Here is a 16,279-nt window from a genome sequence, read left to right on the forward strand (position 1 = left end):
TAGCATTTTCCTGCTTCTCCATTTACATCACAAAGGTTATTTGTTTCAGTGAGTTATATCAAAATCTTAAAGAATGAAAGAAGTTAGACAGCCATAGTCTCTAGGGAGATATTTATAAGACTCTGTAGATTATGGGTTTGGACCTACCTACATCACCATAAAATAACATTTGTGACTAAACAGAGTATTTAGAATTCCAGTGGGGGTGGGAAGATTGGCTGTGTTTTTTGTAGCCTGTATAATCACTATTTCCTCACAAGATAATTGAATAGTAAGTGTTATTTAAAATACTCCTGGAGGAATTCCCAGTCTTACTGTAGCAAACAGAAGGCTATTTCTTGGTATTCTCTTTTCTTCTTGGCAACTTCATATATAATTTCTCATTCAGCTCTTGTGGGACTAAGATATTGTTTAATTCAATATAGTGGGTCCTCATTTTAGCAGATTTACCAATGATCCTTTTGTTCTTAGCATCTCTCTTCAGGAAATCAGTTATCACCACAGAATTTTAGAGGTAAAAACACTTGGTTATATGCTAGAATATAGTAGTCATTTGTGGATTGATTAACTGACTGATTTCTGTCTAATAATTTTTTAAACTGTCACAATTCTGTTTGAATAATGAGTGTTGATTTCATAAATTCTTGTAAGAACTAAGTTTATAGATTTATAGTTTTTTATTTATAGAACCATGGGAGTGGCCATGAAGCACAAAGCATGGAATATGTACTAGAAACCTTCCACAACTAAAGAAATATCAAATGGTCTTTTCAGTTTTCATTCTGAGAATCAGATATGTTGTTCAGTTGTTTAATCTTTTTTATTTTGTTTCTGTGATTCAGAATATTTAAGGTATGAATCATAGAGTTCAAGCTGAGAATAACAATGAAAACTCTTGCTCTTCAATGGTCATTAAGATACCTCATTTTCTTGAGTTGTATCTATCTAAAACCATCAGCAAATATTGTCTATAATGGTGATAAGCTAGAAACCTCCCCAATGCAATCAGGATGAAGCAAGGATACCCATCCTCTATTATTACCTCTATTATTTAATATTGTACTAGAAATGTTAGCTATAGCAATAAGAAAAGTTAAAGAAATTAGAATAGGCAATGACAAAACAAAATTATCACTCTTTGTGATGTTATGATGTTATATTTAGAGAACCAACTAAAAAAGCACTTGAAATTATTAACAACTTAAACAAAGTAGAAGGATACCAAATAAATTATCAGTATTTCTATATATTGTTAACAAAGTCTAGAAGTCAGAGACAGAAAGAGAAATTCCATTTAAAATAACTGTAGGTAACATAAAATACTTGTGAATCTACCTGTCAAGACAAACCTGGGAACTATATAACCACAACTGCAAAACATTTTTCACATAAATAAAGTCGAATCTAAACAGTTGAAAGAATATTAATTGCTTATGGGTAAGCAGAGCCCATATAAAAAAATGAAAATTTTTCTTAAACTAGCTTACTTACTCAGTACCATAACAATCAAGTTGCTTTAAAAAATTATGTGGTAGTGTTAGAAAAAAGAACAACCAAATTCATGTGGAAGAATAAGAGTTTAAGGATATCAAAGGAATCAATGAAAAAAATGCAAAAGAAAGTGTTTTACCCAGACCAGTTCTTAACCTGCATTATAAAGTGGAAATTATCAAAATAATCTGGTACTGTCTAAGAAATACAGTGGTGGATCAGTGGAATAGATTATGTACAAAGTACAGTATAAGAAATGACCATAGTAATCTAGTATATGATAAAGCTAAAGACCCAAGCTTGTGGAACAAAAATTCATTACTTGACAAAAACTTCTGGGAAAGCTGGAAAATGTTCTGTTAGACCAATAAGTTATACCATTTATCAAGATGAGATCAAAATGGGTACATTATTTATACATAAAGGGCGATATAAGCAAATTAAAAGCATAGAATAATTTATTTGTCAGACTTATGGATAAAGGAAGAATTCAGGACTAAAGAAGATACAGAGAACATTACAAAATTAAAAGATAATTTTGATCATATGAAATTTTTAAAAAGTTTTCACAGACAAAAACAGTGCAACCAAAAGTATAAGGAAAGTACAAAATTGGGAAATAATTTTACAGCAATTATCTCTGAGGCCTCATTTCTAAAATATATGTAGAGAATGAATCAAATTTATAAAAATACAAGTCATTCTCTAATTGATAAATGATCAAAGGATATTTTAGACAAATTAGAGTTTATCTACAAATGAAAAAATTTAAAAATGTTCTAAATTGCTTGATCAGAAAATTCCAAATGAAAAACTTTAAGGTACCACTACACACCTCTCAGATGGCTAAGATGACAGGATAAGATAATGATGAATGTTCGAGGGGATGTGGGAAAACTGGAAGACTAATACATTATTGGTGGAGTTGTGAACTGATTCAACCATTCTGGAGAGAAATTTAACTATGCCCAGAGAGCTTTCAAACTGTGCATACCCTTTGATCCAGCAGTGTCTCTACTGGACTTGTATCCCAAAGAGATCATAAAGGAGAGAAAGGGACTCACATGTACAAAAAATATGGCAGTCCTTTTAGTAACGGCAAGAAACTGAAAACTGAATGGTTGCCCATCAGTTGGAGAATGATTGAATAAGTTATGGTGCATAAATGTTATGGAATTTTATTGTTCTGTAGAAAACAATCGGCAAGATGATTTCAGAAAGGTCTGGAGAGACTTACATGAACCGATGCTAAGTGAATGAGCAGAACCAAGAGATCATTGTACACAGTAACAGCAAGATTATATGATGATCAATTCTCATGGACATGGCTTTTTTGAACAGAGCTGATTCAGGCTAGTTCCAATTGTCTTGTGATGAGGAGAGTCATCTGCCTCCAGAGAGAGGACTATGGGGACTGAGTGTGGATCATAACAAAGTATTTTCATACTTTTTGTTGTTGTTTTCTTGAATTCTATTTTCTTTCTCACTTTTTTTCTTTTTGATATGATTTTTCTTGAGGTGAAAAATAGCCAAGGCACAATGGAAAGAGTACCAACCCTGGAGAGGACATGGTTTTTAAAATCTCACAGCTACTATTTCCTAGCTACGTGATCTTAGCTGTCCATTTAGCCTTCCTAGGCTCCTATTTTCCCTTTCATAAAATGAATAGATCAGACTGGATCTTCTCTCAAGTTTTTTCTCCCTCTTAATTCTGTGGTTTTATAAAATAAGTCATCTCTGAATAATCACAGTAAGTCGGTAACAGATCTTTTAAGGTCTCATCACAGAGGACTAGGATGAAAGAGAAGCACTGGAATGTCCATCACCCCCTTGTTTGAAACAGAAAAGGATTTTTAAAGAAGTGATAAATAAGGGAGTTGAAATATAATCATGATCTCTTCAGTTTAAATAAATTAATAATGCTAAAATATCTTCATAAAAATATGAAATAGGCAAATAGTTTAACAGAAAATGGAATGGAATTTTAGATGAGGTAAGGTTGGTCATTCTCATGTTCTATGGAAGAGAAGGAATTGTATAGGCAGAGAAAACTTCATAGAGGTTCTCAAGAAAGTTCACAAGTTTAAAAATTTTTTTTCAAAGTTAAGAATTATAGATCTATCAGTATGTTCATCTCCAGCTGTAAATATATTACACATATAAATGATGTTTGGCAAATCCTTGATATTGGTTCCCTACATTAGCAAATAATTGAAAGTTAACTGATAATGCCTTTTAGACTTTTTTTCTACCATTAACTTAAAAGATAGTTGTATTATAACCATCATGATCTTTATCTAGCTTTTTAAAAATGATTACTTTGTAGATATTTAATAGATAATGATCCTTTATATCTTTATATCATAGTCACTTCCCACTATCATTCTCCTATTGAGCCTTCAATCATCAAAGGAAAACAATTAGCAAAAACATAAACTATAGTAATTTTGTCTGATAATGCATTTTTATCCTAGTAGTCTATGAAGTTAGATAGGAGATTGTTTTATCTCTTTTCTAGGACCTTTTGCATTTTTCATTTATCAGAATTTTAATTCCTTTTGGTCATCTTTTCACTGATAGTATCATTGTATATGTTTATTTTGAAGATATATTTATATGCATTGTTTATTTAATCTAATTATTTTATTCTCCTTTAGTCCATACATATTATTTCTTGTTTTTTCAAATTCCCCATATTATTTCATTTTCTTACTGCATAATATTCCATTACAAAAACATACCATAATTTTTAGCTATTTCCCAAATGATGAATATTCTAGCCTGTCTTGATTAAATAGCTTTTAATGAAATTAAGATGGTCAGTTCATCATATTGAGAAAAGAGACTCACAGTGATTAAAAAAATACATGTTTTAAAGTGCTATGTTTTCTAGAATTCTATTTTGTTTATAGTTTCACAATTTTTCCTAAGATTTTTCTTATTTCTCTTTTTTAAAGATAAGAAAATTAAAATGACTTTTATGGCACAAGATGGCCCATTTTTAGGCTCTGATGAAAAATGTCACTGTTCCATGGCACTACTGTTGTATGACCTTTGGTCAACGAGAGTCTTTAAGATGACTAGGAGAAAATCGTAACATTAAGTTTGAATTGTCCTTATTTATTAACTTAAAATTATATGCCTTTTCAACGTTTATTTTCAGTTCATCTTTAGGAATAAACAACTTTATATATCTTATGTGTAATAATAAAAAAAAACAAACTTTTATTTTTAGGTTGCTTGTTGGCTCACCATGGAGTGGTTTTCCAGAGAACAGAATGGGAGATATCTACAAATGTCCTGTCAACTTAGCCAGTACCATGTGTGAAAAATTGAATTTACAAAGTAAGTTTCAGTGAATACCATGATTCTTGAAGATACTGAAAGTTCAGTTTTCTAATTCAGGCCGACAAAAGAAAACAATACATAGAGAAAAGACTTGATTGCAAATACAAATTAGTATTTTCCTTATTTTCCCAAAATGTGTGAGCAATTCCCCCAATGGAATTCTAAGGTATTGAATGCTCAATTTTTTTGTTTATGCAACTGTGTATCGGATTCCATCTAATTAAAAATTCATTCTGATAAGATTAACTGCTTTATATGTGTAGTGATCTGGGGCGACTTACACTCATTCCTCTAAATCTTTCTTTCTCCATTAGGGTTCTGTCCCCATTTTATTCAAAAGCCAAAGCCAAAAATGGTATAAAGTCAAGAGGAAGTTCAGAACAAATAAAGGGAATGAATGAATTTGTTTATTATAGTTTTCCAAAAGTGGAATGGGCTACCTCAGTAATTAGTGGGTACCCCCTCTCTAAAAGTCTTCAAATAAAATTTCAATAATCACTTGTTGGGTATGATGTAGAAGCAATTTGTTCCTATAAGGCAAGGGCTCTTAAGCTGATATCTGTGACATTGTGTGTGTTTTTAAAAACTATATTTTGACAACTATATTTCAATATAATTGGTTTCTTTCATAATATATATTTTATGCATTTAAAAACATTATTGTCAAAAGGGGTTCATCAATTTCCCAATACTACCAAATGGGTTCAACACACACACACACACACAAGGTCGAAAATTCCTGATATCAGCTTTAGACAAGAAGGGTCCTTCTAAATCTGTGAATAGTTTTTTCTGAGTTTCTCTTTTTTGTGTGTTCATATTTAAACTTAACATAATGGATTTTGGATTAAACATTATGTGTCTTCTCTGTCTCTGATCTTTTCAAAAACTGAGACTTAATTGAGATTATATGAGTGAACTTTTATAATCCTAGCCTAAGAATATTTAGATGGGTAAGATGATAAATGATAAAGGATAATAACATCATTTATTTAGTACAACAAAACACTTTACAAATATAATTTCATTTTATCTTCACAATAACACTGAAAACTAAGTATATTATTATCTGTATATAACAAATGAGAAAACTGAGGCAGATTGAGGTTAAATAACATGCTCAGGGTCAAACACTTAGTCAGTGTGCAAAGCTAGATTTGAATTTAAATCTTTCCGACTCCAAGTCTAGCATTCTATCCGTTGCACAATCCACAAACAGCAATAGATTGGAAAATCATCACTTTTTTAAAAAAATGACACTCATAGTAATGATTTATGCCAAGTATGTTATTTTCTTATGATTTGGTCCATTAAATGGTACCTTCATTATTTGGGTCACCAGGGAGCAGCTAACAGTTTGCTCTCTAATTTAATATTTTAACTCGCTCCTCTGGGATTCATCAAAGTGCTGACTGCTTGTTTATGTGTGTATGTGAACAAAATAGATACTTTGGTGATGGTGAGCCTTGAGCCATTATTTCAAATTGTAAGAATTGGCTTTGTTTCTACATTGGCAAAATGAGGCATATTCAGAGTGAACTAATTTATATTGATTTGGCCTAAAATATTACAAATGAATTAAAAGTTGGTTACAGAATTGGAACTTGACTGCCTTGTTCCACTTTTTGGTCATTTAGTTAGGAATTGGGATGTCTCAAAATGCTTTTTATTGTTCCTTTTTCTTTTAAGTTTTAATTTCAATATGTCAGTTCTCATTGAATCATATTCCTTATAGTACTTTAATGTTTAAAATGTAAAAAAAATAACATTCCCTGATAAAGCAATTGTGACTGACAACACTGGCAACTTTACACTCTAACACAGGAGTCCTCAAACTTTTTAAATGGGGGCAGTTCACTGTCCCTCAGACTGTTGGAGGGCCGGACTATAGTTAAAAAAAAAACTTTCTTTTGTGGGCCTTTAAATAAAGAAACTTCATAGCCCTGGGTGAGGGGAATAATCATCCTCAGCTGCCGCATCTGGCCCGCGGCCATAGTTTGAGGATCCCTGCTCTAACAGGTATCATTTGTTAATAGAATAGAAATATGTATATATTTGCCTTGGTAAATTGGAAGTAACATTTCCCACTGTATTTGACTTGAAATATCTTACTTTTTAGTATTGCTTGTATTTATGTTATTTTAGTCTTTTATATAATGTTCATTTAGTTATTTATCAAAGAGATTTTGAATGACCATTGTTATAAAGGACTTCAAAAATGAATCAGACATTAATAAATGAATGGGGAAAATTTATGTGCTTACTTGTGCCAAATACTATGCTAAATACTTTGACTAGAAATAGAAAATTGAGTCCTTGCTCTCTAGAAGCTCACATTTTTAAAGAGAGACAACATATAGAGGAGGTTTAGGTCCTCAGGGTGCAATGGAAATGATATTTATTTATTTCCATTTCCATTGATAGAACCCTGTAACTCAAAGATGTTGAACCCTTTGATAGTGCCAATTTGATGGTGAAAACTATCTTTTTCAAGTCTTTAGAAGCTTGGCTGCTGAAAATAATTTGCAACATCAGGATAGGCAGTTGCCATATGGCTTCTCCACAAAAGTTGTTTTCTTGGTTCATGGCTACAGGGTTGGGATTGAAAGCAGGAGTCCGGTATTCCAAAAAATCTTCAACTGATTTGCCCATGGACAGCACAAATGATGCTGGTGGTTCTGAGGAGTGTGGTCTTCTCCATGCTGGGGCCAGGTTAGAAGCAGACTTAGTAATGTTTTATTTTGTTTGTTTATTTTTTTATTGAATTGTTTAGGTCATGTCCGATTTTTTTTGGAGTGATTTGAATTTCTTTCTTTAGCTCATTTTACTCATTACTTACTTTAGCTCATTAGCTCATTCCTAATATGAGGAATATTAAATTAAGTGACTTGCCCAAGATTATACAGATAATAAATGTCTGAGGCCAGATTTAAACTCAGGAGCATGAGTCTTCCTGACTTCAGACTTGGCATTCTCTCTACTACACCACTTCTAGATAACAATGCTATTCTCAGATTCATTTCCACATGATCAGGAATCATAGAATCATAGAATCATATAGAATCATAGAATATTTATTCTATTTTTTAAAAAAATTTTTAAAAATTGTCAAAAAGTATCTCAAAAGTTATTTAGGATAATGCGAAACTTTACAGGTATATTTTTGTGATATGTCCTTAATGAATAGATATCTAATACCTAGTTGAAGACCTCTAGTGATTGGAGACTCCTTTCCTCCTGATACAATTCAGTTAATTTTTCATACTTCTTTATTCTGCTTTTCTTCATTGCCTTTTTTAGTTTATAAGCTTCTTTGGCATAGGTAATACCCCTCTACTGCTATATTCCACTCAGGAGTTACATACTGCTAAATTTTAGAAATAATTATTAAGTTGAGCTTTTATCTTCTTAAATTTAGACCTCCAGTTTGCCCTGTCTTTGGTGACATCTGAAGTAATAGTTATTATTTTCCTTCTTTGTGAATATTCCTTCTATTTATCACTGGGCCTTTCATAATATTTTCCCTACTTTGTAGCTACTATTCTTTTTTGTTTCTAGGTTGCTTAGTGAGTAGAACATTGACTTTGTTCTCACTAGGATTTGAATTCCAATCTTGTTTTAGATCTTTACCTGTCATGAGATTCTGGTCAAATCATTTATCTTCTATAATCCTCCATTTCCCACATACAGGATAATAATAGTACTGACTTCCCAGATTTGTGTGAAAATCAAATTATATAATGCATGGAAAGTATTTTGGAATTCCTAAATCATTATATAAAAGTCAGTTGTAAAGGACTGAAACTTTGAGTAGGTGCATGGAATCAGACAACTGAGCACTTAAGACTAATTATCCATTGGACAATACTCTATTAGCATATGCTTGGAAAATGGCCCTTCCCACTATTCTGTGTTGGCTAGAACTTTTGGTGTATACAGATAATTGTAGGAGGGATTAGGGAGTGGAGTAAGACAAACCAGAGTCACTTTGGCAGTAGACAAGGAGAAGGGAGGTTGTGGAAAGAACATTTGCTTATCCTGAATCTAGTTGATTCTAAGACATACAGGGTGCTAACTCGGTCTTCACATTTGGTGCCCAACGTGCAGATCAAGGACCCCAATTTCACTGAAGAAGTCTCCAATGACCAGGAAATAGGATGAGTATTTTAATAGACAAACAAGGAACTTACTTTGTTAAGGGCTAAACAAGTAACCTTTTCTAGCTGAAATGGGGCAGATATTAGGAAAAGATTCTCCCCCATTCCAAGCCCCACCCCCACCCCCATCTCTGGGGGCACTATAGAAAGCATACTTAAGTTGGTCAAGGGACAAGGCTTACTTGTAACCTGGGAGTAGATCGCTGGACTCTTGGGTACATTAGAACGCATGTCCCTTTGGTTCTTAAAGTGAGAAAATATAGAGACAGATAATTGGAAACTAGTAGGAGATCAACTAGGTGAATATACAATGATAAAGGTCCTTATTCAATTTCCAAGGAAACATTCTATATATACAACAAAATACAATTGGCCTTAAAAAATCTTGCAAGTTATAGAAAAAAGAAAAGTTTTAAGAACAGCTAGATGAAGAAGTGTGAGGAAAAAGAGGAAGAAAAAGGACAGATTATTGGCAGTATCACCAGATGGCATGAGAATTTAAGTGATGTTGAAGGGCATGGTGATTCTCAATCTCACAAGGCAGCTTCAACTCCCCTACAGAGCAGGTCATTGACACGCCCCCATCAACTCCACCTTCTGGGATGGAGGGAGGAGGAGTAGTGGGAGGGACTGTGATAGCACCAGCTCGTCCTCCCCCAGCAATCACCCCCTCCTATGACTAGATTACAAAAGGCACTACTTAAAGCCACAGAAGAAGGATAGAATATAGCTGATTTGAGAATAGAAATGTATCATTAAGCCACAGAAGAAGGGCAAGATATAGCTAATTTGAGAATAGACATGTATCTATGATTCAACAGTTTAATTTCAGGTCAAGAAAGTAGAAGATACCCTCCTTTTGATCTAGAAATCCTCAAAGACCTGAAAAAGGCTTACACTCTTTATAGGGCTACATCAGCTTATGTTAAGATGTTATTATAAAATTTGGCTTATGAAGTCTTAACCCCTAGGGACTAGAAATCTATAGGAAGAACATGCTTAGAACCTGGACAAAACTTGTTGTGGCTTTCTGTATATAGTGAGCTCTGTAGGATACAAGCCCAATGAAATAGTCAAAGTGCAGTTAATACTCCAATCACCTATGACCAACTACCAGGTGTAGGTTCTTATGTAGACATTTAATACAGATTAATTACCCCATAGCAGCATATGAGCAAATTGCTGCTACTGCTATCAAAGCATGGGGTTTTCTCCCCGATAAACACAACAAGGGTGAAGCCTTCACAAAAATTGCACAAGGGCCAAATGAACCCTTTGCTGATTTTGTAGGATGTTTGCAGATAGCTGTCATATGAACTATTGGTGAAAATGCAGTAACAGACATTATAATAAGGCAACTTGCTAAAGAAAATGCTAATGAGGTTCATAGAAGAATTATACTAGGACTATGCAAGGATGCTCCTTTAGAGGAGATCATAAGATGCTGTGCCACAGGGGGCACAAATACCTTTTATAGCCAGACTATGATTTAGAATTCCCAAGATCCAAACATGGGAAGACAGGGTCCCTTTTGGCAACGGACTTCCAGAGAGACTCATCAATGTTTTCAATGTGGGAAAGTAGGGCGTCTGAAAGCTCAATGTTGGCATAGAGACAGAGTGAGAAAACAGGGTGGGAAAACAAAACCCAGTACCCCATGTCCAAAATGCAACTGAGGCTTCCATTGGGCCTCAGAATGTAGACTGATTCAGGGAAACTGGATGAGGGGCCCAGCCCCAGAGCCCAAGTAAAAAATACTTGGGGCATGATGGCAACCGATACTACACAGAAGGTCAATACCCAGACATGACCAATCAACCAGGAAGTATTTTGATGGGAGAAAGGGACTACATTTGGGGAGAATAGAGTTGTATGCAGCTGGGACAACTGAAATACCCCCTTGGAGAGGTGAAATCTGTTCCTCTCCAGCCTATGGATCCCTTGCCTCCAGGCACAGTAGGCTTGACTATTTTACCTCCTGAGAGTACTTACAAAACAGTGTCCATCCATACACTGATGTGGGAAGCTGGGGAATATGTAGATAATATCCCAGTCACTAATACAGGTAGACAATGTGTGACTTATCACCCAGGAGAAGTAGTAGCATCAGGTTTACTGATACAGAATCTTAATAAGCAACCTGGTGATAGTCACCCAGATTCTGACTCCAAGCCACAAAATCCAGGAATATACTGGACAGCAGCGTAACAGCTGACTAACCTATGCTCACTATCTATATAAATGACATACCATTAGAAGGACTGGTAGACACTGGTGCAGATCGTAGTCATTGGAGGTGCCAACTGGCCCAGTCACTGGCCAAAGATTAAGGCAGACACCTACATGTCTGGCGAGAGAATTAATAGCAGCTGAAGTTAGTGCTACCCCTTTGAGATGGACATTTGAAAGTGAAACAGTTTTTACTCCTTTTGTAGTAGAAGAAATCCCCATCAATCTGTGAGGAAGAGACATCTTACAGCAGTTGGAATTGTAATTAACTACTTTGGCTTTTTAGGCAGGGCTGCTGTTGAAGGCCTGCTAACGCTTTCACCTGTTCCTATCCAAAGGAAAACTGATACACCACTGTGGATAGAACAGTGGCCCTTAGCCAAAGATAAAATTCAGGCTTTATGAGATATAGTACAGGAGCAACTTGACCAAGGATATTTACAACGTTCTCTAAGTCCTTGGAATTCCCCAGTATTTGTTGTAAGAAAGACATCTGGAATATGTGGGATGTTGACTGAGTTGAGAAAGGTAAATTAACAGAGGAAACTATGGGAACTCTTCAGCCTGGACTTCCATCTCCTACTCAATTGCCTAGAGAATGGCCTCTTTAGGTAACAGACATTAAGGACTGTTTCTATTCTATCCCTCTAGATAAGGAGAATATGAAAAGATTTGCCTTTTCATTGTCCAGCATTAATTTAGCTGAGCCTTATAAAAGATATGCATGGACAGTTTTGCCACAGGGAATGAAAAACAACCTGACTATGTGTCAAATGTATGTTGCTGCTGCTCTTACTCCAGTAAGAAAAGCATTCCCCAAAGTAATGTTATTACATTACATGGGTGATATATTGGGATGTGCACCTGAGGAACAAATGTTAGAAGCCTGGCTACAAAAGACCATGGAAACACTAAGGAACTACAAATTGCACATAGCTCCAAAAAAAAATTCAAAGACATGCTGCTTTTCAATATTTAGGCTATGAAGTGTACTCTAAGGTACTTACAGTACAAAACCTGTCCTTAAGAACAGAGAAGCTAAACACCTTAAATGACTTCCAGAAATTGATAGGAGACATCAATGGATGCATCTAGTGTTAGGCTTGACTACCTATCAGTTGTAATCATTATATGACATTTTAAGGGGAGACAGTTCTTTAAACTCACCACACCAGCTTACAAAAGCTGAGCTGGAGCTCAAGAGGCTTTGAGAGAAGTTGAACTGGCTTTATCCAATGTGCTTGATAGAGTCACTCAAAAACCCTTGGAAATATCAGTTTTTGCTGCACAAGAGGCACCCACAGCAGTCCTTCATCAAGAAGACAGTGTGATAGAGTGGGTGAACCTCCTAGCACAACCAGAATAAAGCCTTACTCCCTGCTAGAATTTTATTAAAGGCCATTAAGCGAGCAGTACAATTATCTGGGATAGGACCTAACAAGATATACACCTTTTATACTAATGCACAAATTAATGTATGCTGTGAAACCATCCCAGAGTGGAAAATTTTATTAGCCATGGCTCCAAATTTTACACACAGGTCTCCATTAAAGATAACCAGACTATTACATAATTGGTGATGGATTCTTGAAGAAAAGATTTCTTAAGTTCCTCCTAAAGGACCAACTATCTTTACAGATGCATCCAAACATAATATTTGTGTTTTATACTCTCGTGACTTAATTATAAAGAGAGTAGTCAGAACTCCTTTTCAGTCCACTCAGCAGAATGAATTGTATTCAATCATTCTAACTCTTACTTATTATCCAAGAGATATAAATATAATATCTGATTTGGCCTATTTATTAGGAGTGGTACAAAGAATTGCCACAGCCCAAATAACATTTGTAGCCTCTAATGTATATATATAGGCTCTTTAAGGAACTTCAAAAGCAAGTGAGAAAGCATCCAGGTAAGATTTATATCTTGCATATCCACTCTCATATTGGACTTCCAGGTCATATTTTTGATGGTAATTCAAAGGCAGATAGCTTTCTAACTATGTTGGCCAATACTCCTTTATTTCAGGAAGCCCAAGAATCTCATTTTAAATATCATTGGGCTGCTCGAGCTTTACATTTACAATTTGGAATAACAAGAGAGGAAGCTAGGAGCATAGTAAAAGCCTGTACAGCTTGCCTTCCTTTCCACGCTCCTACACTGCCTCCAGGGAAGAACCCTCGTGGTTTGAGACCCAGTGAAATTTGGCAAATGGATGTGACCCATTATAAAGCGTTTGGTCATCTGTCTTTTATCCATGTTGTGGTAAACATCTTTTCAGGATTCACCTTTGCAATACCAACAGCAAAAGAGACAGCCCAAGTGGTTACTGAATTCCTTATACAAGCATTTGCAATTATGAGTGTGCCACAAGAAGTAAAAGCAGATAATAGACCTGCATATACTTCTAAACATGTTGCATGCTTTTGTGCACAATATAAAATTTTACACACAACTGGCATACCCTTTAATCCTCAAGGACAGGCAATAGTAGAGGAGAGAAACAGAGACATTTAGACGTTCCTCCAAAAACAAAAGAAAGGGAAAGCCACAGGTAACCCTAGAGAACTTCTAAATCTAGCTCTTATAACTATTAACTTCATGATTTTTGACAAAGATGAGCTGGCTCCGGCAGACAGGTTGTATAACCCATCAGAAGGGCAATGTCCAGTGCGAGTAGCGTCACTATCTTTAGATAATCACCAGGTGATGTGGAGAGACCCAGAAAATGATGAATGGAAGGGACCAGATAGGTTAACTTCTTGGGGGAGAGGGTTTGCTTGTATCTCTACAGATAGAGAAGGAATCAGATGGGTGCCAATGAGCTGAATTTGCCTTGTCCATCAAAGAGAGACAGAGCAGACCCTTGAAATGAAGGAGAAGATCCAAGAAACATTGGGTGGTTCTGTTGCTGATTGTGCCCATCACTGAAAGAGCGTGGCAGTTATGGCGTTTGACTCATGAACATCAAAAATTGTTGGACTTCAAAACCCTCAGAAATCATTGGATTCCCTGAGATATATAAAGATTGTTGTAGGACTTCAAAATCCTCAGGAATCATTGGATTCTCTGAGACATGATAAGACTGTTGTAGGACTTGAAAACCCTCAGGAATCATTGGATTCTCTGAGACAAGATAAGATTATTGTAGGACTTGAAAACCCTCAGGAATCATTGGATTTTCTGAGAAATGATAAGACTGTTGCAGGACTTAAAAATCTGCAGGAATCATTGGATTCCCTAACACATAAAAAGACTATTTCAGGACTTCAAAAACTTCCAGGAATCATTGGATTCCCTGACATGTGAAGCAATGGACAATAGATTGCTTTTGGACTATCTCTTGGCTGCTGAAGGAGGCGTATGTGTCATTGTTGTTTACATACCTTCCTTCTAGGACTTCTGAAGACACCATGTTGATTTGTATTGTTTGTTATATCTCTACTTGCAGGTACAATTCATGCTTGTTACACCACATTGAGCCTGTGCTGGCTGTGGGGAGAGTCATCACTAATAGCCTGTGCTTTAATACCTCCCATGCTGATGGGTTTGTGCATACCTGTCTCTAGTAAGACCCTTCAGCTCAGAAACTTGCTAGCAATATCTGGCTTGACTCCCCACTTCCCTTTGGTGTTTTTCATCTCTCTTCCTAAGAAGTCAGGGAAGTGGTGATCATCTCCTTTTAGTGCTTTCACCTCCCTTCCTGAGAAGTCAGGGGGATGGGGTGGGGGGTTGATCACCTCCTTTTCAGTGTTTTCACCTCCTTTCCTGAGAAGTCAGGGAGGGCGTGATCACCTCCTTTTGGGGGTTCTCACCTCCCTGAGAGGTCAGGGATGGCATGACCACTTGTGTTCTAAAACAAAAGAAAGTGGGAGATGTAAAGGGCTGAAACTCTGAGTAGATGCACTGGAATCAGACACCCAAGCATTGGACAATACTCTATTAGCATATGCTTGGAAAATGGCCCTTCCCACTATTCTGTGCTGGTCCAATCTTTTGGTGTATACAGATAATTGTAGGAGAGATTAGGGGGTGGAGTAAGACAAGCCAGAGTCACTGGCAGTAGACAAAAGGAAGGGAGGTTGTGGAGAGCTTATATCCACCCCCTTCACTTATATCCCTAAAGACCAAGAATAAAGACCAAGGATTTTTGCTTATCCTGACTCTCGCTGATTCTAAGGCATTCAGGGTGCTAATTCAGTCTTCACAGTCAGTTATTATTAATATCTGGCTTATGGGTCATATGTGCATAATCTCTCCATTTAAAGTTTCGAAGTACCAAGATATAGGTATATTATAGTGTATATACATATATATATATACAAACACACGTGTATATATGTGTGTACATATGTATGTATATGAGTGATTCATATATCACATATGCATATACACATCCATACATATGTAATTTAAACTCTAGAAAACAAACCTAGATCCTATTTTCTGATCAATCTTAACCAATTTTTAATTCTTATGCCCAAAGATACTCATATGCTGTCTAATAGAGGAGATAAAGTATGCATTGATAGGTACATGTGGAAGCTTAGAAAAAAGGATATTACTTTTAGGGTAGAGTTTTTGAGCAAGCATGAGTTTTTGATATAGGATTTTGGGTGGAGAAAACATTGTGAGCAGTGACATGGAGGCAAAACAGCATTGTTTAGAGATGGATGAACAGCTCATTTTAGCTGGCACATAAGGTCCATGCACAGGAGTTATAAGATTGCAGAAATATCTGGATGCTTTACTACCATACCTAGCAGTACCACATTTTTTTGTTAGGCAGTGGAAAGTCATGAAAGTTTTCTAAATAAAGTCATGATATGATCATTGCTGCACTTAAGAGAAAATGGATCTAGCAACAGTACCTAGAATGAATTAGAGGTAGTTACTATTGAGGTAGTAAGGTGTGTGTCTCTCTGAACTGGGATTTTTAGAGTTGAGGAGTAATGTTGAAGATGTGAAAGACTAGAACTCTATAATCAACAGAACTTTGTATTGGCTGTGGAGTGTGAGGGAGAAGGAAGGAAACCCCTCCAAAATATATTCTA

General features: G+C 35.7%; 1 protein-coding gene across 1 annotated transcript in view; it reads left to right on the plus strand.

Moving 5' to 3' along the window:
• Window positions 1–16,279, plus strand: part of ITGA2 (integrin subunit alpha 2) — a 144,764-nt gene that overhangs the window by 42,244 nt on the left and 86,241 nt on the right. Inside the window, exon 3 of the mRNA XM_031964909.1 lies at window positions 4,727–4,836. Within this exon, the coding sequence (XP_031820769.1) occupies window positions 4,727–4,836 (110 nt within the window). The remainder of the gene's footprint in view (window positions 1–4,726; window positions 4,837–16,279) is intronic.

The sequence above is a fragment of the Sarcophilus harrisii genome, chromosome 1 (assembly GCF_902635505.1).
Source record: "Sarcophilus harrisii chromosome 1, mSarHar1.11, whole genome shotgun sequence".
Taxonomy (NCBI): domain Eukaryota; kingdom Metazoa; phylum Chordata; class Mammalia; order Dasyuromorphia; family Dasyuridae; genus Sarcophilus; species Sarcophilus harrisii.